Source organism: Simochromis diagramma, unplaced genomic scaffold, assembly GCF_900408965.1.
Source record: "Simochromis diagramma unplaced genomic scaffold, fSimDia1.1 OVJJ01000421.1, whole genome shotgun sequence".
Lineage (NCBI taxonomy): Eukaryota > Metazoa > Chordata > Actinopteri > Cichliformes > Cichlidae > Simochromis > Simochromis diagramma.
The window spans coordinates 3039455-3063940 of record NW_024387250.1 but is presented as its reverse complement, the minus strand read 5'-3'; the positions used below and the strand labels follow the sequence as shown (position 1 = coordinate 3063940).

The 24486-nt window shown below is 39.4% G+C and overlaps 1 protein-coding gene across 3 annotated transcripts in view; it reads left to right on the top strand.

The window, feature by feature from the left end:
• The first annotated feature begins 266 nt into the window (after positions 1-266).
• The window catches only part of LOC120715061 (muscular LMNA-interacting protein), a 38308-nt gene continuing 14088 nt past the window's right edge, over positions 267-24486 (top strand). Inside the window, exons 1-11 of one of the 3 annotated variants that reach the window (XM_040001836.1) lie at positions 269-470; positions 8174-8299; positions 16746-16871; positions 17419-18966; positions 19618-19689; positions 20136-20216; positions 20294-20377; positions 20502-20537; positions 22879-22926; positions 23941-24003; positions 24118-24243. In XM_040001836.1, coding sequence (XP_039857770.1) covers positions 441-470; positions 8174-8299; positions 16746-16871; positions 17419-18966; positions 19618-19689; positions 20136-20216; positions 20294-20377; positions 20502-20537; positions 22879-22926; positions 23941-24003; positions 24118-24243 — 2340 coding nt within the window. In that variant the 5' untranslated portion in view covers positions 269-440. Of the gene's footprint in view, positions 471-8173; positions 8300-16745; positions 16872-17418; positions 18967-19617; positions 19690-20135; positions 20217-20293; positions 20378-20501; positions 20538-22878; positions 22927-23940; positions 24004-24117; positions 24244-24486 lie in introns of all 3 variants that reach the window. The other 2 variants (XM_040001838.1, XM_040001837.1) reach the window with 2 other exon arrangements.

Here is a 24486-nt window from a genome sequence, read left to right as displayed (position 1 = left end):
TGCTTTCTAAAACCGTGTTACGGACAAAGTAGTATTATTACAGTGAAAGTGTAAAGATTTGTGGGTGACAACTGGATCAACTCAACTGAGTTGTGAGAAATGTGAGGAAAAAGAGAGAGTTTATTTTAAAAGAAAGTCAAAAGCAAAATGAAACAGTTATGGCTATTTTTCTCCCGTGTGTGTGCTGCTCCTGTTGTGAACATTGTTACCACTGCCCAGCAGGCAGATTGCTGTCTGCAAGCTATTTGTGGCTATTATGTGTCTATAAAAGGAAATCTGCAGGGTGATACACACACCAACAGTAATACACTTTGAACTTCATGAGAGGAGCTGAAAAGTGGGCATCCTGCTTTCCATATCTACTTTGATTTCCATGTGAAGTCATTTATTAAGTCTGGACTCAAGAGAAACTTCTGGATGGGGAGACATTTGAGACCGAAATGGACAGTTTAAATCTGGGTACAGGAAAGGTAAGATGGTTTGGAAATATATATACTTTTTTCTCTTGAAGACATTTAAACTTCTTCTTGGGTAATTGCTATAAAGCTGAAGTGATGCGACTGACCCGCCTTTGCCTTCTTTTGACTTTTGTACTTCCAGTGGAGTTAGTTTAAAATGACGTTTTTAGAAGAATATTTCCCTCAAGGCTATTTTCCTGCTAGAAAAAGGAAACCAGGAATTTAATTTGAATGCATTAACACTATTCTGTCTAAACAACACTCTCTCTGTGCTCTCTACCAGCCATCACCACCCTCCAGGCTTACACACATAAACACTTAGACGCAGTTTATTTTCAGTGGTCGGGTGACTAACGGTTGCCACATTTTCACTCAGAGTAATTTCTGAGTGATTTAATGCTAACTTTTACTACAACAGAACTATAAGTTACAAGAATAGAACTTATAATTTAATGCTAATATATAGCTGGAACTTTATATATGACTTTTATTAGCTACGGTATCACTAAACCAGTGTGTGAATGTGAGAGTGAATGAATAGTGGCATTGTAAAGCGCTTTGGGTGCCTTGAAAAGCGCTATATAAATCCAATCCATTATTATTATTATTATTATTAAACTTTCATTTTTCTCTACATGCCTTTTTATCCATGTACGTGTTGCCCTAAAATTTTCAGGCATTAACTGAAATGCCTTTACATGCTTTGCTGTTGTTATTGTATGAGATATGTAATGATAATATTTGTTTATAATCTTGAGCAACAGCCTAGTGAGCTCTGAAGCAGCTGGCTGTGAGCTATATTTGCACAGACTACGCTGGAGGGAGGGGTTGTGTGTTTGCTGTAATTAAACTCTTTGCTTAGTGGCACACCCAACTCCTTATGCATGTGCTGTGGCGCAGCATGTACTGCTTTGATATGGATTTTAGCATCTGTGGAACACAGCAGTCTGGGCTTTGCAGCTGTAATTATGGAAATTAACTGAGCACTGTGAATAACAAGGACTGATAACAATATGTGAGAAGTTAACTCTAAATTTTTAGATATTAAAGAAAAAAATGCAAAAAGTGCACAATATTGAGGATATTAAAACTGTGATAATGTTGAAGAAGCATAACATCCTTGGCATTCATTCATAATGCTGAGATTGCTCAAAACAGAGTTTTCATTTTGCAGGAGGTCACTTTATGGGAGTCCCTGAAGGCTCCCACACAGGGTGGTCTCCTTCAGGAGATGATTTAGTGCAGCTTTTATAAGGTCTTTGGGACGGATTTGACAGACCACAAGACATAACTGAGTGATGGCACTCGCACACAGTGAGGACACACGCAGCACACTAAGCCAGTGGTGGCTGGAAATGTGATCCATGAGGACATCATGACCTCAGCAACACTCAAACATTCACGAGGGCTTCGCCAGGCAAGTAGGAAATGCCTGTTTTAACCTTTCACCATGTAAACTTACTCTGCTATGACTACAGAGGACTCACAAACAAGGGGGTTTCATAATAACACAAGTACATAAACAAGTTAATGTGATGACTCAGGATTATTTTAGCCTGAGAATTTATCCAGGTTGTTTATAAAAAGCTGATTAGTGATAGGCTGGATATAACTGAACCTCCTCACGGCCACAGAAGTCTAAGATGTCACAAAACTCAAAACAAAATTATTGCTGTTGTTTTAATGGTAAATTGCACTTAAAATTGGACTATTCATCACAGAGACAGAAAAGGTACTGACAGTGTTAAACTCAACCTTAATATTGTTTCTGGTAAATATGAAAAAAAAATCATCAAATACCACTATTGATAACTATTTTTACACACACACACACACACACACACACACACACACACACACACACACACACACACACACACACACACACACACACACACACACACTTGTCTAATTTGTAACAACGCTTTAACAGAAGACATTTACACCAAATGCAATATCACAGTCATTTGTCTCATGTTGAACTCAGACTAAACTAATATGTTTAACTTAGACAAACCTGCATTTGAAATTGAGAACCTTGTTTTATTGCAGTTTAAATAAATATTTCCCTCTCTCTGCTCTTACTGCATACAATTCATCATTTGCTAGTTCTACAGCTTCTGTATTCACTAAACATGCAGCCTAAATATGACCAGAAGCATTTTCTCCAAGAAACCCCCCGAATAAAATGTTATGTAATCATTTATTCAGTTTCCTTATTAATTATTTATGCATAACACCCACTAAACAGAGGGCATCGCACCAGGAAGTGTTGTTCCAGCAAAGTTATACTAGTATATATGCATACATAATTTTTACCTAATATATAGTGCTGATAAATGGTCAAATAGTTTTTTAAATAATGCATTTGCCAATAAATTTTGAAAAGCAGATTCATAATATATCAAAAATATTAAACTGCTGATTTGGAGTATCTTTATGAAGCACTTTTACTGTCACCATTAAGCGCCTTTGCATTAACTACAATCACACCAATCATAAGTATGATGCCCCTAAATCATATCCTGCTTTATACTATCTGACTTAAGAACACAACAAAAACATTAAAGGTACTGCACTGAAGTGGTTTATATTAGAGATAGCACGATACCACTTTTTTATGTCCGATATCGATATCATAAATTTGGATATTGGCCGATACCGATATGAATCTGATATAGTGTGTTTTTTAATAAATAAAACTGTTTTCTTAATATCTTGCTGCATTTTGTATAAGTTCAAACTCAAGTTAAAAAAAAATAAAACACTAATACTATTCTGTTATACCTGTATGTAAAAAATACACTGCACCCAAAATATTTCATAGTTCAGCAACACTGATCAATCTAATAAACTTAAACCTACTCCATCCTCCCTATTCTGGTATTTTAAAGAGTAAGCAACCTAACTAATAGGGCTCTAAAACTCCCTCTAAATGGCTCTAAATATAGGGAACCACCCACCCTCCCACCTTATGATGCTTAATCGACTTAATCAACTTTAATTTGATGCAGTGTGAAAAAAATGCACAGAAATCAATTATTTTTCAAGAATAATTAAATAGATTCAACATCTTTCTTCAACAGAACTGCAGACTGCACAGATGGTATCTTCCCAAAGGAAAAAGTACTATAGCTTACTAGGGTATATTAGACTTAATAGTTACTATATACAGTAATGGACTTCTATACATTTTACATCAGATTAAAACTTTGGGTGTAAGATTCAGATAATTATTTATTAAAAGCTAGACATTTTAAATGAGAATAAGAAAGAAAAGTATGTCTTTGTGCCCCCCTTTTCCCTGTTAATGCCCTATCGGCCCCCCCTGGCTAAACTTTGCTAGATCCGCCCCTGCACAGTTACCAGCCGTCAGCTACGTAGAAAAGGATCCTGGTGTAGAAAGTAATATTAAATCAATTCTAACAACAGCTTATCAAGCTTAAACGTGCTGCTGTTGTTCAGCCGCTGGTTTCCTCTTTCTGGTGCAAAGTGGGCCAAAAACAAACAAGACAGACGGACTCACGACAGAAAAGCCGATCAGTTGATCATTGATCAGTTTCGATTGAAGTAGCAGCAGGAGAGGGAGGGAGAGAGAAGAGGCACTCGCACCATATATGGTTGTTAAGCTTAACGCTGGAATGCTTTACAAACATTCAGAGATGAACTTACACACCTTGCAAGTTTTGTGAGGTGCTTTTTTGATATTTAATGGTTCGGATTACATTTTTTATTTCTTTCTGATATCCGATCCAGTAATTTAGGTCAGTATTGGACCGATACCGATACGTAATATCGGATCAGTCCATCCCTAGTTTAAATCATGTTTCTAATGGACTCTAGTTGGTTCATGTAAACCGGGAGTCTTCCTCACACACTAAGGTCAACTATTCTGTGCTGGGACCAGTTCTGTTTACATTATGCATGCTTATGTTAGGTAGTATTATTAAAAGAATAGCATACATTTTCATTGCTATGTAGATGATAGATGATACCCAGATTTATGTATAAAGACAGCTGACATACACCAGTTATTTAAACTGCAGGACTGTCTTAAAGACATGAAGGCCTCTCATTTCCTGCTTTTATAATTCAGCCCTAATTTTTTTTTTAGAAACATAGTGTCTAACCTAATACTCCATTAACACTGTGAGGAATCTTCGAGTCACTTCTGACCAGGATATGTCATTCATTGTGCATATTTACTACAAATACGAAGAACTGCTTTCTTACTGTGCAATATCTCTAAAATTAGAAACATCCTGTCTCAAAGTGATGCTGAAAAACTAGTACTACTACTATTACTAGATACTAGTTACTATTACTTATAGGCTGGACTACTCTCATTCCTTATTTTCAGGTTGTCTTAGTTGATCCAGAATATGGTGAGAGAACTGACAGGGACTAGATTGACAAAGCATATATATCCCGTACTGGCTTCTCTTCATTGGATCCCTTTTAAATCCAGAATAGAATTTGAAATCCTCCTTCTCATATATAAAGTCTTGTATAATCAGGACCTTGTCTTAAAGACCTCATAGTACCATATCACCTAATTGAGTGCTTTGCTCTCAGACTGGTGGTTAACTTGTGGTTCATACGGTAGAATAAAATAGAATGAGAGGCAGCGCTTTCAACTTTCAGGACCCTCTTCAGTGTAACCAGCTCCCAATATGGATTTGCACATCCTCCTCTAAGATCAGGCTTAAAAATGTCCTTTTTTAAAATAAAACTTGATAAAGTGCTGGATCAGGTAACCCTGAACCCTCCCTTAGTTATGCTGCAACAGGCCTAAACTGCTGGAGGCTGGATGACACACTAAACACTTCTCCTTCACCCACCTCTTTTCACACTCCACAGTATTTGTTTATATACTTTGCATGTAATCATTAGTTATTATTAACCTCCTCCACAGGGTCAAAGTCTAATGAGATATTTTTGAAGAAAGAAAAAAACAACAACCTGTAGCTGAAGTCTTTATTTCCTGTAAGGAATTCAAACATCACACCTACTTACATTCCACTGTTTGCAATACACATCTACGTGACATACAATATAAACGAAATGATATCCTGAATAAGGGAATGCAGTTTTACATTTAACATGAATAAGAAATCTTGTTTTGTAACTATCTGAGTAAATATTCCATCCAAGCTCCTTTATAAAGTAGTTTGGCTCATTCTCCGAACACTGAAGAGCAAAGGTTTTGTGATCCATTTTTAGCACTGCCTCAAATATCTGCTACAATAACCTCCACTGATTAGGCAAGACGCTTCAGCGGCCTCACTCTTCAGCTTGCCGTTAGCAGATGACCCCACCACACTGAGCAGAGAAGCGTGATTACTGAGCAGCAGAAACACTTTTGATGAATGTGTGCGAGCTTTGATTGCTGCAGACAAAAACACTTTCACAAACACAGAATAAGAAACGCCATTAAACTCTCATTCTGGAGGGAACTGGAAGTTAGCACTTCCTCATATATATGCACAACACTTAGAGTGCCTCAACACACCAGGGTAATGTGTAGAATGACTTTGTGCAGTTTGATCTCAGCTTTGTAAGTGGAAATAAACATCCTTTTCTGCCAAATTTGAATTTGTACACCTCTCAACTCCACGAGTGGCCTCAGTGAGAGTCAGCTGATTATCACTGCTAGCTAATGTGATACGTACTGAGCTGTAGAGGCTCCAAAATAGTTGAGTCTTTGATGTAAAGACAAGCAGCACAGCACAGCATTGCAAGACAATCATCTACACCTCAAAATCTTTTTAAATGACAAATTAACAGAGACAAAACAAAAATATTTTAATAATGGGCTTCTCAGGCTTTTTTTAAACATATTTTGGTAGCGCCATGTTAATCATTTTGTCTCTCTATATCATTTATGCTAAGCTTAGCACAAGAGTGATATGTCATTTAACTCTTGACAGAAAAGTCTATTTACTCTCATATCTCTTTACAAAGCAGTAAAAATGAACGTTGGACGGCTCCACAGCTTTATTACTGTTTTAATATCCTGCTAAACTTTAAGCTTAACCTTCAAAAGAAGTGTCTGTGTCCTCCAGCGTGGATTCCAGGAGGACTTTTGCAGAATCTGTGACATTTCCATGACCAGCTGGTCCACCAAAGAACTTGCACTTAACAGCATTTCTAGCTGATGCACTGTGGTATTTGTTTTGATGATAATCCCGTTTAGTGCATTCCCCTTCAGTGTTTTTCTCTCTGATGACACTGACATTTTGACAAGCACCTTCTTGTTTCTTGCTGTTGTCATGGCTCTGTTGTTGTTCAAGTTTTAGTTCTCTTGATAGATGCAGCTGCTGTTGTGAAATGGTAAATATCATCAGGATAACAGTGATGAGCTGATCACTTATATAGCAGGAACAATAAAAACAATGCCACTTGATTCTGTTTGGCTTCTTTCTTTCCTTCTTAGTTTTGCATTCATTTCTTTTTTCTATTATCTCCGTATCTCATCAGAGCTGTGGTGAGTGAACACAGAGCCAGACCTTATGAGTTACTAAATTATTTAACCGGCTTCTTTCGATGTAGTTTCTTTAAAAAAATACATAAAATATGAGTGAAACAGCCCAGTGCGCGCATGTCAGTGTGGCCAATTGAATTTAAAGGCTTATTACCATTCTAACTACAGAGTTATATAAAGACGTATCTAGACTGTAAAAAGAAGCAAAGAAAAAAATCTTTAAAAGAATAAATACAATCGTAAAAGGTAACATTTTTAATCTATTATATTTGGTGAAATTCAACGTGTGGTTAAAATATGGAGAAAAAACAGCATCTCTGAAATATTAAAACAGGAAATTCATTCATTTTAAAATGGTACATCTTATTGAATTTTTTCAGTGCAGATGTCATGAAGAGGTAACAGCGACCAACATTTCTTTCCGCTGTAGAGTCCATGAGGGTTTCACTAGTTTTTGAAGATCTACAGCTCTTGGCACTTTTCAGACTTTTCAGACTGCTTTGTTGTTACACAGACACACAGAAGCACTGATTAGTATTTAGGCAATTTCCTTCCAGCCAGTCAATCTGAGGTTCTTGCCTCAGAATAGTAATTATGTCCAACCCACAGAATGTTCTGGACATTGACAAAATGCCCAGATTATCAGTCTGCCTCTGGTCCCTGAAGTTTTCCTGAGCTTGTTCTTAGTGGTCCATTAGTATCACTCCCTGCAAAGCTGTGATTACATCTGTCACATGCATTTCAAACGACCCGCTGTGCAGCGCTAAACCCATGAATATTCTCACCCAAAATATGGAAATAAAAGCCGGCCCTGTGACGAAAACTCCTGCAGTGGAAACGCTACAGTTTTACTCTCAGTTGTGTTTGTTTAACACAAAGGAGGATCTTTTGCTTATTTGATGCTGATGAGAACAGGAGCTGATTTAATTGCAATCATCACTCCTTGTTGAGGGTATGTGTGTCAGGCCACTGAGCTGTAGAGTGCTTAATTGCCTCATCTGTGTGAAAGTGTGATGCTGGATAATTAGTGGTCGGGCATAGTTACACAACCCTGTGATCAGAAAGAGATCAGAAATGGGAGCGACTCAACGTTTCGTAGGGCGCTCGGCATCTTTCCTTAAACTTGTTTTTGCTTTCTAGCTTTTAATTGAGAATAAGCCTCTTTATGCTTGACTCAGCATGCTCTCCCATACTATATGAATGATTTGCTCCCCTCCTCTCTGTTCTACAGGTTTCCGCAGGAGTGCCGTCGAAGCTTTCTACTTTCACGTTTGTGCCAGCAGTGCAGAAATTGCCAATTAAAAACATTTTTACTGAGAAGGGGAGATCTGGAGCTCTGACAGAAAAACCAGATAAGGTACAGCAGCACCACTTGTCCACAAGATGGCAAAGCAATAATTATATAACTAATAACTAATATTCATCTTTGAAACAATTTGATTGTAAAACATTGATCAAACTTTATGCCTGATTTGTATTGGTTGTGGCGCTGCTGCAGAGCAACGCTTTCATGCTTCATGCTTTGAGTGGTGAGTCACTAGCACTGAATATGAGCCCACTCATCTGACTTGTTATATAAAAACTTCCTCCAGCTTATGTCAAAAGTTGAAGTAATCATGTTTTTGAAATTGCAGACTCGGTGTTAAAACGAGAAGTTTAAATTTCTGTCCTTACTTAAATCGGATGACAGCATAAAAAAGTCCTTTAAAAAGGTTTTCATAGAGCTCTACGCAGCTCTGTGAAATACTAATCACACCTTATGATTTAGTAGCATGTAGAAGCATATTTAGCACAGCTAACTTGAAGTAATCTTTTTCTGTATAACTCTCTCTCGCATCACTGTGGAAGAATTTTGGCCCACTCTTCTTTAATGTTACCTCATTTTATTGTGGGTTGTGGATATTTGTTTACGCATGGCTCTCTTAAGGTCCCAACACGGCATTTCAATCAGGTTGAGGTCTGGACTTTGACTGGGCAACATTTTGAATGTTTGCTTTATTTGCAGCTTGCTGCAGTGCTTGGGATCATTGTGCTGTTACACGAACCCGTTTGGGCCAAGCTTTAACTATCAGACAGATGGCTTCACACCTGATTCTAGAATATTTTGGTATACAGAAGCATTCACGGTTGACTTGCAAAGCAACCTCACTTCATCTCCCCTCCACCACTGCTCCCGATTGTTGGGGTGAGGTGTTTGTGCTGACATGTTTGGTTTTCACAAAATGTGAAAATGTGTGGACTGCAATTGTTGAGCTTGAAGAGTTTTCTTCTTCTTCGGCCATGTTCTCTTAATAATACACTCACTTGGTTGATTACTTTGCGTGTTTCTTTTATTGTTAGCAACACAGGAAGGGAATACAATACATCATTGCTGCAGTTCGCGCCAACTGAACATACACACGGAACAGGAAGAGGAAATACAAAAAAACAATTACCAAAATAAAATCTCTTTCAAAATAAAATGACAATCAGAAAACGACAATCAGAAAAACGTCTCTCCCAACATAAAATAAATCAATATATTTACTCATGAGAACACAAATCTAACAGCAATAATGTCCAGTTCAGTCTGTTCTGTCCAAAGGACATTTTTCCAGAAATCTTGTGGTTGTTCAGCTGCAGCTTGGCAAAGCTAAATCTTGCAGCCAGGTTCTTGTCAGAGAGCAGAAGCTTTCTTTTGGTAAACAGTACAGTCATTAACTTGAACAGGGAGCTGAGAGTCTGAGATGCCTGCTCTTATTTACTTTTTATTATTGTGCAACTCCTCTGACCTTGGGATGAATTTGCTGGGAAGTTTATATCATTGTGTTAACACACACCTGACTGCTCCACACCAGCAAACTGCCAAATATTCTGCTTTCATAGAGGTAGTCACACCTGATAATCAAGATTAATCAAGTGCATTTAGTTAATCTTACTTAACCTTTTTAATTCCTATGAAAACAGTAAGGGTGTACTTCGTTTTTCACATGACTACAAATATATCCACTTTCCTTTTACATTTAACATGATATGTACATTGCCATTTTTCTCACTCTAATAAGTCTCAAAATGAAATACTTATTTAATCAAACTTCATATATTTTGTCAATGAATTACTCAACTAAGTTTGCATGTGACTGTATATGTCATTGGAGACAAACCACACAAACCCTATTTTTTATTAAAGGAAATTGGAATGAATATGTCCCTTTTTTCCATTAAACTCTTCCTGCATGGGGGACACCCCAAGTCAGTTTCGCCTTAGGTTAAGCTAGGGTTAGGTTTATCACCTATGATGGCTTAGACTTCAGACAGAATATTAAATTCTTTTCAGTGGAAAATGAAACGTAAACTTTCCAAATGACTCTAATTGTAAACGACTAATAATGCCAGTCACCCGAGGATCAAAAGACACACCTTAGTTTCTGAGACTCTTGGTACTTCCTTCTCAGACAGTGCAACAGACATCCGCGTGAATCACCTTCCCAGAGGAAAAGGCTATAATTAGTTCTCAGGTTCACAATGAAAATATTTTACCCAGGTAGAAATTTCCTGTTACATTTCTACATCTTTAAACGAATTGATGGAGTCAAATTATTCTAGGTATTCCAGCAGCCAGACTCACACAGCCTATATCATGTTTGAAGATTCATATATCCACATCAAACATATGTCAGAGTGACCTCGGGCATTAAATTACATGTTCTCTGACTGTAAAGGGCAGAAGAAATGGTTCTGCTGCTAATGACGCTCCTCGGCTCATCGCGTGAAAGTTACATTTTGTATAAAATAAGGAGCAAACATGAATCAAATGTAAATAATCTCACACCAAATACGTAACATTTTTTTCTGCTGGAAACTACTTTAGTGCGCACACACACACACACACACACACACAGACATTAGAAACACCAGCTGATCTCGGGGAGGGGGCCGATGCTGACCATCAGTTGTCACGATTGCTGAAGGGGTTAACGTGTTATTGGATGTTGATGCAGCATCTAAATCACAGCAGCATCAGAGCTCTGCGTGCCTGGAGTCAGCTTGCTGTCTGCCTCTATATAGACTTCAAAGTTCTTCTCACTAGGGGGGTGACACCATTAGTTTCTCATCTTCCTCCACAGCTATTACCACAGGAGTGACAGCTCTTCATGTTATTAACTGACAACATATAGGCGTAGCTACGCTGCTGCAGTGCAGAGAAGTGCAGAGAAGCCTGTGTTCAGTCTTTTCGTAAATGAACAACATAGAACTGTGTGTGTGTGTGTGTGTGTGTGTGTGTGTGTGTGTGTGTGTGTGTGTGTGTGTGTGTGTGTGTGTGTGTGTGTGTGTGTGTGTGTTTGCATGCATCCAAATTTCCCTGCTATGAATGCAGCTGATCTTCTGAGTTTTCTTCTCTATTCAGTTGGACCTCTACAGTGATCTATATCTTCCTCTCATATGGTTGCATTTATTTTCTGTTATTCAATTAGAAAATGAATGCAAACACCTGTGGAAGTTAGCTACAGAGGTTCTTCTCATATACTGTAGATTTAAATGATCAGGTTTTATCATCTATATTAAGAAGTAATTAAGTATTACTGCAATCAAGCCTGATAGCTTTTTATATAATGATAAAAAACTATAAATGAGAAATGAAGTGGTATATAACTCCGTTGTACTCGGTTAAACACTCAAAGTGCTTTCTTAATACCTTTACACACCAGAAAAATAAAAATCGTCAAATGTTTTATTTAAAATGTTTTTCGGACTCACCTGTTCTTAATGAAGTTGCTCATACATGTAATTTCACTGGACAAATTTGCAGCGTTTAGCTCACATTCTTCTTTTTTTTTCTTTTGAATTTTCTCTTGCAAATAAACAGATCTGACCAATCAGACCAAAGGATTTGGCTGCAACTGAGCTAGAGGCTCAGGCGTGCACCAGTATTGAATATACAAGTAGTAAAATAATATTATTTTACCTCAGACACACAGCTAGACGCTGCTCCGGGTCGATCGGCTTTCTGAAATTATTTCTCTTGCTCCTTGGATGTGGCCCCAAATCTGCCAGCAAGAGCTCAAACTGTCCCACTGACATCCTGAAATATATAAGAAAGTGGCCGTGATACGGCTTCAACTCCTGGATCGAGCCATGAAATTGTCAGTGCTCCTGCCTTGTACTGAAAATTGGATGATGGACCCAGAATCCTCTCAGTAAGGCCCTTTACTACCAGTCTCATTCACTCAAGCACACACACACACACACACACACACACACACACACACACACACACACACACACACACAAGCACTTTTATGTACACTTAAGTGCATGTATGCCCAAGCCTACTCTCGTGTGCAGACTGGAGGAGCTGAGGGCTCAATCCTCAGACGTTCTACTTGGCAGACGACAGATGTTGGTGTTATTACTCAAGAAACAAATCATGTATTACATGATACTAACGACTTTTCCTAAAAGCAATGCAGTATGTTAATTAATTGCTTTCCGCAGAAAGTAACTCACCTTAATGCTGCAAGCATGGCTGCTCATCACTGCCTTTGTTACCTGAAGTTCAGGGTCAGGCTGCCGGGTCAGCAAACACTCAGCCTTAACATCATTCTCAGTTCTTGGCTAGCTTTGTGTTGGCATGCTGTCTAGCTGATGTTGTGTCGGGAGTATACTAGATTTGTTTCTGTCCTGGACACAGTTTTCATTTCACCATTGCACTAATGTCCTTATCTCCACTGCTGAAAAGCTGTCGATCACTTCACCATTGCCCTCCTCCTGCACAGGAACCAAAATCAGCTGACCGTAAAAGGAGGCAAAAGGTTGTTTGATATATTTTCTTTTCTTTCTATTCTTAATGTGCAGACAACTGAAGAACCTTTGTAATGCAAGTAATGACATAATTGTGCTGTCACGTAATAACTGACTTTAGTGTAATAAGTTTCATTACTGTGTGACTGATTACAGTAACACCTTACACCCAACATTAAAGGGTACGTGTGAGTCACAGCCACCTCAAAAAGGAAAGAAAATTATAAATAAATGTAAAATTATAAATAATGAAAAATAATGCATAGAATTTTGTTACATGGTGGTACGCTGGTGCCTCACTGAGTGACATGCTTTTAAATCTTCAACACACACAAGTCGCCCCTGAAATAAAGCTCTCTTTGTTTCCTCCTTTAATTTTTCTCTCCCTTATTTGTTCAAGTCCTTGTCATCCTGGATAAAAGAAAGGCATTCGATAACAGTGAAAAAGGCTGCTTTCTGCTCTCAAATTATCCACTTTGTGAAGCCGAGTTATGAACTCATTTTCACACCACTTTCCATTAAGCGCAGAAAAAAAGCCTCTTTGGTTCCACTATTGCAATCTTCCCTGCTCAGCCGCTGATATTTTACACTCAGGTTAACAGGGTGCCCATCAGTTTCACGCAGCGATCTGAGACCAGACTGAATGAGCCAGTCACATCTTTATTAATCTTCTATTCATTTGGGTTTTTGTTAAAACTGAAATCTAACACGAACATTTGATCCCACCATTTGAAGTGCAAGAAAACAACTCCATAACACTCTTTCAAATTATTTCATTTTAATTATTTCTACGGGACTGATCCAATTCTGGGCTCCTTGTGGCCATTAATTGAGGGCTGGCAGCCCAAACACACATACATTTGACTGGTATTATCTGCCTTCTGATCTAGTTCTTTGCTGGGGAGCAAAAAATTTCCCACAAATCTGGACAGATATCTTTGACTTGCTTCCATCCTTTGGCACAGCCTTTCCACACAATCCCCCAAATCCTTTTTTCTCTCCCTTTAATGAATTCAGTGTCACAGGATCTAAAGGTCCAGAGAGGCAGACTAACAAACGACTGTGCTCAGTTATCGCCATCCTTGATATGTCTTTCTTAATGAGATGTTATATGGTTATTAGAAGTGAAGCTGTAGTCGCTGACAGGCCAGAGTGCAGATCGGACTCTGTTTGGTCCATCACTCAACTATGGGGGGAGATTAATTAATGAGCAGACTTTTTCCTTTTTCCTCTGTCTGTGAAGACACCGGTTTATTACAGTGTGTGCCTTGTTTCTGCTGAGTTGTAGCCTCAAGTTGCACACAGCTATCTGGGATAACTATGCCTTTCATAATATGCATAAAAATAACAGGCTGGCAGTGCAGTGCAAATATTTCATTGGTGTGGCATCATTGCTTCATCACAGCTCAGTGCTCATCCTGATATTGTGCTTTCATGTCAGCTGTATATAAACACGACTCCAGCATCTACCTCCACCTGCTGTCTATAGCTCATGCTAAAACCCACATCCAGCCACACGTTGCTCACTTTGGCTGATCGAACGATCCCATTGTCTACACTTATTGCCTGAATTGAGCTGACTCCTATATTGACATCCCAATAAACAGAATGTAAAGAATTCCTAGTGAGACATTCAAGAGCTCATTCATCCTTCAGTGTGATTTAGAGCAGTCAGATTTAGAGGAAAGACACATGTCTTTGCGATCGATGGTGATAAGTTCTCATTGACAGTTTGCCTTCTGATTGGCCGACATTAATTTGAAATGAGGCTGTACAACACAATACTCAGATTCTTCCCATAATTACTAACTCATTTTGACTTTTTTCTTCATTTTTATTCCCACTTAATCTGCGGTGCATCACAGATTTTCTTCAACTCTACAATGAATGCACCAATGCTGAGCAATGAGCACATCTCTTTCTGAAATACCCAGCGCTAAATCTTCAGTTTCTTGCTAAAAGATGGGGAAGCTTAACTAAGCCACCATAATAAATAAATGTTGTTATATTAATTAGTTAAGAACTAGGCAGACCAGAGTAAGACATGTGAAGTTAAAATACTATATTTGTATCATAGAGGCAATAATTTATCTTATCACTTACATTAACATTACTTTTTTTTAATGGCACTTAGTTTAGATAAGAAAAATCCCTTTCATATAGGTTCTAAATATAATGACATTTGACACAAGGTGTTTGATAATCTTACTGACATTAGATGACATTTATGCTGCACACACTTCCAGAAATGAATGTCCTTCTGGCAGCTTTTCATTGCTTTGATTACTGCTCCTCTACATTAAAGGCAAAAGAAAAATACAGAGAAATTTTTAATTGGTTCAGAAATCTGAAGGTTGTCATTATAAGATAATGTTGTACGTATATTTAGCACCCTAATTGCCATGCTAGGGAGAGTGTGCTCATATCTATAATGATTCATATAATGAGCAGTTACACGTTTTAGCTCAACATGTATTTTCACAGATAATCCTGTTTTAAACTGGATTCCTGAAATGCATTTATAGTTCACACACTAATATTAATTATATGTAAAACAATGAAAAGGCCTCAATTTTGGTTATCTGTGGCACTGGGTTTAAACAGTGTTGGCCTCTGCAACACAAAGTGAAATGAATGTTCTAAATAATGTGAACTTAACTTAATAGAGTTCATTTGAAGTGCTTCAGTGTCTAAAATGTATGCCACAAGGCTGCAGGAATATGTGCACTGCTGGTGTCGTGACTCAGGAAACTTAGTTTTACAACTTACCAGTTTGCCTGGAAATATGTGACTAACACTGTGAAACGGTGCATTTTAAACCAAATTCTATTTCTTTTCTTTTTTTTTTTTTTCGCTAAGTCTAACCACACAGCTTTGTTGCCCAACTTTAACCAAACACCAGAAAGGAAAAGTCAGAAATGAAAGTAAAACAAAACAGGTTCAATGCTGACTATATCAAAAAGATTAGCTGTCGCCTCACACCAAAAAGCTTCTTGGTTCAAACGTGCTGGTCAGCATAGAGCTGCGTGGGTCTTCTGGGTGCTCACGTTTCCTCTAACAGACATTTACTCAACGTAATTAAACACCATAGAAGATTTTATGCTTCTAATATGGAATATATTTCTGAAATTGTAGCTATATAGTCAGAGATGTTTCTTATATAAAACTTCTATGTGCTTTATACAGCAGGCTCCATTCACACAAGCACTTTTTCCTACATGTGAGTGCTTTCTATGTACCATTTACACAGATTCACACTCTGGTGAATACATCAGAGACTTGGGGTTTAGTATCTTCCCCAAACATAATTAAGCATGCAGACTGGAGACTAGGGCAGCCAGAGACTGAACCACCAACCTTCCAATTAGTACATGACCTGCGATACTTCCTGGAAGTCAGCCTTCCCAATGTTTCCACAGGTTATTATTTGGATATTCAGTCCTGAATATAAACCTTAAGGATGCTCTGTTATCCTGATTGTTGCAAGCGCTTAATTTTTTGTTTGACTTCATTCTGTCTAAAATACACATAGCTATATATTTTGATTGGGTTGGGATCTGGAGAAATGGGTTCAGAAGGTGCAAATCCTCAGGTGAGAAGGATCCTGCCAGAGCCTAATATTTTAAAGGTTTCTTATGCTACTACCTCATCTTTCTAATTATCCCCCGGTAAGAGGATTAAGGTCAAAAGGACACCACAAGCGCAAAATTTAAATTTCGTCTAGTGGCAAGCACGCCGTGTTAATACACAAAAACAAGGCTTTAATGTTTCACACTCTCTGCTGTCACTTTACATTTTATTAATACTTTGGCATGTACACAGACCCTGCGTCAGAAGCTCACATGACGCGTATACTACGCCGGTGTCTGCAGGACATGTGCGTGCCCATGTGAGTTATATGTGTGGGGGGATGTGGCGTGTAGAAACCAAACACACCCCGAGCTCAGAAAGGGTCACTGATGATCACCTCGGGTTTCACTCGCTAAGTTTCTGTTTAACATTTGCTTCATTTCCCCTGTCAGAACGGAGCCGTGTCCCACGAGAAGACGAGCAGGAAAAGTGTATCAGACGGGGAGATTATCAGAGCAGAGTGGGTCTTAATTAACGACTCTGTGGAGGGAGGAGCAGGAAATGTAACCCTACCACAAGTAAGTACAACTCTCAATGTCACGAGCAATGTAGAACTAAAAGGATTTGACTTAATGTGATGTAGATATGTGTTTGTGTGTGTACATGTATACACACAGTGTGTATCTTTGAAGGGTCTTAATTAACGTAATGTAAAGTTGAATTTGGTAAGCTGACATTCACTAAAGAAGCACTATCAGGAAATTAATTTAAAAATGAAACGACTGTCCAAGGTGTGCGTGTGCTGCTTTTCAAATGTGACATTTTAATTGGACTCTAAAAATACAAGAGTTCTAGTGTCTATAATGAGTACATTTTAGTCGTGCTTTTGCAGGGGGTCAGATGGTGTTTTCATCAAAGTAATTTCACAAACCAGCCACAAGCTTGTTACAAACGTAATTTTGCAGGGGTAGCATTTTTGGTATATCTGGGCTTTTAAGAAAGTGGAGGGAAAGTCCATTTTCAGTAATTGCTTCCTGAGGTGTGAATTTTCAGATAAGACGCAGGAAAGAAAACGAAAAAAAAACAAACCCCAAACTATCTTTTTTCTTTCTTTTTGTTTTTCAGTTGAAGACTTCTCCAGCTCGTGCCAGCCTCTCTCAAACCAAATCCTCTCTTTCAATCAGTGCCCAGTCTCAAAATACACCCAACCACGCAGCCGCAGAGACGGCCTCCATGGAAACAGGCGCTGATAAACACAGGGACATTTCCCAGCAGCAGTGTCACCACACCTCCAGACATGTTGAGGTTAGCTTAGGTTGCTGTGCAAATAGAACGCCAGGGTCAGAGGACATATTAAGCCCCGCAGACTCTGGAGACCTGCTTCCCACACTGGCTTCTTCCAGGGAGTCCATCCTCTCAGATGCCTCGGACAGAGAGAAGAGCTGGTCCGCCGTGCAGCTTTCCTCGGTCACTTCTCCTGCCTCGTTAAGCCGTACCATTTCTCCCTGCTCATCCGTCCCCTCTGGTGTCTTCACCCCTTCTGTGATCCAGGTCAAGAGGCACTTTCTTGCTCCAGGCTCTAGTCTGATCCACATCCCTCAGACCTGCTTCTCATCCTGTGAGAGCCTCTCTTCCTCTGTCTTCTCCCAGAACCCTCCTCCCCGGCATCGGCCTCCTCTCACCCGACTGTCTCTCCTCACTGCCATCCTGAGAAAAGGTCGTCTTCCTGTTCTGTCCTCAGCGCTGCAAAGACCTTACACCCCCTGCTGGCCTGTTAACCCCATAACACTGTCCTTCTGTAATGCGTGCTCAGCAGCCTCCAGCGTGGCCTCCATTCCCCTCGAGTTTTCGTCTCGGTTCTCCTCACTGGCATCTATAGACGTTCAGAACCACCATTGCAGGGAACCAACATGTCAGTCAAATGAGCTCAACAGAACGTGCACGCCATCTCAAGTGCAAAGACGCTCAGAGCCGGTGAAGAGTTTCGCGCTACCCCGAGCTCCTGTATTTTGCTCAAACTTCCTCTCTGCTTCTCCACCAAAGCATGAAGAAACAGTCTGTACAACTTCCAAAACCTTGCCCTTCACACACATCTCCATATCCAAACTCCCTGAGCTGAAGCCCGGCAGTAATCACACGTTCCTCAAGGGCAGTGCGGATAATAACCTTAAAAAACTCATCTCCCCGTCCCCCAAACTCATTAACGAGCCACAGACTTCCACGCCCCAGAAATGGAGTCGCAAGCCAAATTCATCTCTCTCAAAGCTTCGTTGGCTTTCTCAGCAACTGAGATCTTCGTCTGTCTTCCCCCCTCATCCTGAGCCTTCTCACTCATGTGCAACGATTTTCCCCGCTCGTGCTGACACAGCATCACCTCTCCCTCCTCCACGAAATCCCACAGGAAGGTACGAATTAGAGAGGAGCCACTTCGACCCCACAGGTGCCACACATTCGCAGGGCATTCGCAAAGCCCCCTGTCTGTCGCCTTCCTGCTACACGCCCATTGTTTTTTCTGGATGGCCTTCACCCACCAGCTCTCCCACGCCAACGCCCTCTCCTGCTCCACCAATCAGAGATCTCACCCCTTCCCCTTTCTCCCTGCGCTCCACACCCTCACCAAGGCCGGGGAGTGGAATATCAGACTACAGTGACAGGGAGGGTAAAAAAAGAAAGGTAGCCTCTATCTGTGCCGTGTGCATGACTCGTTTAAAGTGAGGATATTTTTTACTGTGTTCCCTCTGACATACTGTTCTCACATGCTGCGTGGCTAAAAACAGACTTCTCGCACTTGACATGTGGATATCAAGCGGCATCGTCTATGTGGAGCTGATTTTAGATGTGTCTTTTATCCATTTGTCTTGGTCAGTGCTCATTTGTTCCTTTGCAACAGTTTCAAGTGCACTTTTCCAATGCCTAAAAAGTTTTTTTTTAAAGCCGACATTAACTGAATGGGTGCAAAATTCAGAGTATTAACCACCAGGAATTCAATTTATTTCGAGCCAGCAGGGGCAAAATAAGTTGAAAACACACTCATCCAGTTTTCTTGCCCGTCGGTGAAGGAAAACTAAGTTTGTTCATAATGTAATCCATCAAACAGGCCTCCTCTGCAGCAAAGTGATGTAGTTTCCACAGGCTAACACACTTCGGCTCACACTGCTGGGCAACTCTGAGTTTGACTGTTTTGCATGATAAGTGGCCAGCACTAACAGGAGACAGAGCATGCCTATAAAACAATTTCCACCAGACTGTCTACAAAGTTTATCTTCAATAAAATTTAAATTGTAATTACATTTATATTCATATTGTTTGCTCTTCTGTCTCCAGACACACAAAATTACGCTAAGCTACAAATCCCTCGCCGCTATTCCCACAAACACCCTGCTACTGGATCAGCAAGTGAGTTCATTTCTGGCTCTAATCCCATTAATTTGCCTTGTTAAATGGCAAGCCATACAGTACGAAGCGTTAATGATGCAGCCAGTGTTGCTATGGTGAGCATGATGTGAGTAATTTAAGATAAATCTTGAGATGCATTAATCAGATTTAGAAACTGCAAAAAAAAAAAGACATTTTGTTCCTTCATTTCAGAAGGACTTAACAGCAGCTGCAAGGACAGTACTTCTTAAAGCTTTATTAAAAGTCATATCATGCTCAGGGAGACATTAAAACACATTCACACCTCTGTATGATACATGTAGACGAAGGAGTTATGCCTGTGAAGAATATAGAGTGGATCAACAGGAATTGTCTGGAGGAGATGTAATGAATTGCGTGCTATTGCTCCAGTGAAACCATTAGTGGTGGAGGGGAGCTCAATTTCTTCTCTCTCTTTGCATTCACAGGCCATAGATGAGCAGGTCGAGAGAGAAATGAGTTCCTGTGACACGCTGAACACAGGCATCGCATCAGACACCCACACTGAGGTACCACAGCACACATCGCCGCCGTTATTTACCGCACACGTTGCGAAACGCCATCAATAAGTCTGTGCTCTCCACAGATGTGCTCGCCTGCTCAGCTCCGGCAGCAGTCTGAGGAACTTTATGCCGTCATTGATGAGATATTGGCAAATTCCATTGCTGCAGTGAGTTTGGTGTTTTATTTCACTATTAATATGAAATTAAACAAGTATAAATGTGGTGCTGAAAGTCACTTAACAGGTTTCTTTTTTTTAATCCTTTAACTCCAACACAACCCTACCACTGTAGTCCACCAGGTCATCAACAACCAACAATGGTCTGCAGGTAAAAGATCTCTTTAACAGCATGTGAGCTATTTTCCTTTGAAATTTTTACACCAAGATATTATCACTTTAAAACTAAGAAGTTGGAGGATTAAACACGTTACTTAGCTAACAAGTATTTTAATTTGCAAGTAATGTGAAACAGGGAGGAAACGTGGGATCTGAGCCCACAGTGAAATACGCACCTGTATATGATCATAACCTGTCTTATTTTCTGATTTCTTATCAAAATGATTAAAACTGTATTTTTCTGAGATTAGCATCGTGCTGTATCAAAGACATAAAAAGCTTAACCTGGCAGTAAATCCAAAAGTATGGTCATTTTTCCACAAACTTCTATTAAATTGAACTTGAGTTTGTTGCCACATGAGTCACTCCTGGATCCTATTACACAGAATGCAGCTTTAATTCAAATGTTTCACTCTCGGAGGCCATGTCATTTTTTTTCCCATACACACTTTATGCTTAGATGGAGCATGTCTTTATACTAACCTAAGGTGACTGGCTGCTGACTCCAGCTTCATATTCAACTGGGACACATCTGAGAATGGTGTCAGATCAATCTTTGGCCCAGTCCCAGGTGAAATCAGTCACAAAGAAGTTTATTTATCTCCAAGGACACTGCTGCTCGCAGTCGTCGTTCACAGGCTCAGAATCTCTTAGTTTTTCCTCGTACACAACTAAAGAGCTTTCAGTCACTACGACTGCACTAAATCGACTCTGTGGAATCTTTTAAAAGAAGCAGTTAAAAACATTTTAGACTAAACATGCCTTCTGTTGGGAATTCTATTGATTGCATTTTATGTCTTTATATTGGCTGCTAAAAGGTTCTTATTTATTTGACTCTTTTCCTGTTGCTCACTGCTTTGTGACTGTCTGTCTATGGAAAGTCTTAGCTTACCCTGCACTGGCTGATCTGATTGTTTTCTTCACTGGAAGATTGCAGCAATCAGTTTATATGGAAGATGTCAACTTGTCTGCAAATACTCACCAACCTGCTCACTGAGCAAATTGGAAACAGAACCCATTTGCAATCATCACAAAAGCTGCCCCTTTTGAAACACGTGGGTTACAGCTTTTACTTTGAAGGTGAACATCCTCCGTCTGTAGTTTCACATTCTTTTGCTTGGTGCTTAGTTAGCGAGTGTTTACAGACAAATGGCATCTTGAATACAAACTACAGATGACTGTCTGCTGGTGACCAAATCAATCATGAGCAGATTCTTGGTTTGCCCCCCCCCCTGCGAATGAGTTCCCCAATCAACTGCCAGATAGACAGTTTCCCCTAGCGACTGGTAGTTTCCATGAAGGCCACTGGCTGTTCTCTAGGCCTCTGGGACTAGTGGTAGCTGACTGTGTCTTTGTCAGCTACCACTCTGAAACTACATCATCTTGTCCAGTTTGTGATGATTAACAAAACTTAATTTTTTCTTCTTTTTTATCTTTTTTTTTGTCTTTCTTTTTGTAAAAACTGTTAAAAGTTCACACTGCAAATTTTGCACACACAGTGATGCAAAGCTGACTAAAGCGTTGTCATCTCAGTTCTTTAGTGCAGAATTTGTTTAGGTCAATAAAAGGCAAACGAGTAAACACATGCTCTTTGCACCCAGAATAACAATGCGAATCAGTGTCATCATTTTGCATCCTAATTGCAGTTTCATCATTTTTAAAAGGAGCAGGCAAGCAGCTTTCACACAAAAACACACCCAAAAACAAATAAAAGAGAGAAAGAAAATGTATATTTGTGTGTATATATAACTAAAAGTGTGAACCATTGAAGTAAAAACGAAATAGAAAAGATAAAGAACTGTAGTAGCTTTGGAACTGAAGAAATGAGTCCTCTGTACTGTTTTACTGAAGCACAAGCAGGAAGTTGGATAAAAGTGAATTTTAACTATATGAGCACAAGAAATGAAAGGACATCTGTCCATTATTTATCAAAGGAGAATGCTTCCTATAGTTTGCAGAGAAAACAAGTGTGTGTGTGTGTGAGAGAGAAAATGTCATCCATGGGATGTGTGCTCTTAAGCTAGATGCTTGTGTAAACTCAGCAGGGGGGGGAAGTATTCATGAAAACATCAATTTTTCAATCGCTAAAAAGAGAAACTGTGTTGTGTAACAAGAAAACATGTTAAATTCAAGTCTGAGAAAATAAAGAGACGCGTTCTGGAGAGACCATGATTCATGTTCTCCAAGGACTTCTTTAGATCATTTTTTCATTAATTTCTTTTCTAAAAAATGACCATCACAGTTACAAATGAATGAGTTGTTTGATGATTCTTTCTTTATCCCTGACATCCAGCTTGTGTCATTCAGTTTCTGTTATTCTTCTTCATTTCCAGCCAAAAAACTCATCATTTTCAAAATCGCTGGGACGTGAAACCAAATATGTGAGTAGAGGTCAGGTAGTTTTGCACGTTGAATTAAAGGCAAATGCTTTCTGTTTTTCTCAGCTTTTACCCCACAGGATAAACAACCTGCTGCTGACGGTGCTTATTCACAGTGTTGTTCAGATGCTTTTATTGCAAAATTCACAGGACATGGCGAGCAAATCATTTTTTCACTGTGAGGTGTTAGGTGAGATATTTTTCATCAGGAAATTGAAGGTGGCTCGAAGATTTTCCAAAACATTTGCTCTTTGAATATTATAAAATAGAACTTGCCAAATTTCAACCAGCTTCAAAAAACTTGGTGGCACAGTGGTGCAGTGATTAATGTCACCTCACAGCACAGAATTTGAATCCGAGATTACATGTTTTCCCTGTGCCTACAGTGCGTGGGTTCCCTCTGCTTCCTCCTACAGTCCACAGACATGCATGTTGGGCTCACTATTGATTCTAAATGGGCTGTAAGGTGTGCTCTTGCACTAGGACAGCAGGGATAGACTCCATCCTCTCGGTCTGTGTTTGTACTGAGCTTCTGACAGATTTCACACTTCACCAGGAACACGGGTCATTTATAAAGTAGCTTACTGCATAAGTATGCACGTATAAGAGGTTCAAAACAGCGTGCTATCATGTGTTGAAGCTACTCCAGCTCATAGCAACAGTTTATTAGCAAGCTCAGAAATAAAACCTTATTCCTGGGTTCATTAAACTCCAATTTAAAACTTAATTTTCCTCTAAATTGTATATCTTCTTGCATGAACAGAATAATTTTCCGTTATTTTGAGTAAGAATAATTAATCCGATTTGCAACCAGATGTTTATGTATTTATGCTATCATAAAAACTCAAAAATAAATTACTTCTCCCAGTTGTGTATGTTTTCTCTCTGATGGCAAATATCATAATTAATTGAAAGAGAAGAAGGCGGGAGTGCTTTCGGTTATCAGTGTTTAACTTTTGTGAGAGGCATTAGTAATTGTGTTAATATTTCTTTTTTTCCTCTAACTTATTTATTCAGGCATCTTTATGCAGCTTGCACCCATCCGCCGACGTGGAGAGAAAGCTGCTGGGTCGCAAACAGGTACACATTCTTTATTTGATCACGCTCCTTCATCTGCTGAATTAGGAGAATTTATGAGCTGCTTATCAGAATTAATTCCTTTGCGCTGTCAAATGTCTGAATTGTATTATCCAGACAAAACCTGGGGTCATTCGCCCGATGACGGCTATTCCAAGACTGACAATAGAGGATAAAGATGAATTTCATCCAAAGCCTTTCAGGCAGTTTGCCAGCAAGCAGACCTCAACTGACAAGAAAAGGGTAAGCTTGTGGCATTCAATCAGTTTTTAATTTAAGTGATAACAAGACTTCGCAGTCTGCACAATCCTCCTCATTGACTTGAAATGTGTCTCGTTGGTGCCAGTTGCACTGAACTGCAACTGTCAGACTCACAGTAAAAATAAGCTTCCAGAAACTACTCAGACTATATTCCAATCTCTATATCATGGATAGCATGGATACTTTTTTTTTTGTACATTTACAGTACAGAATATACATCCATCA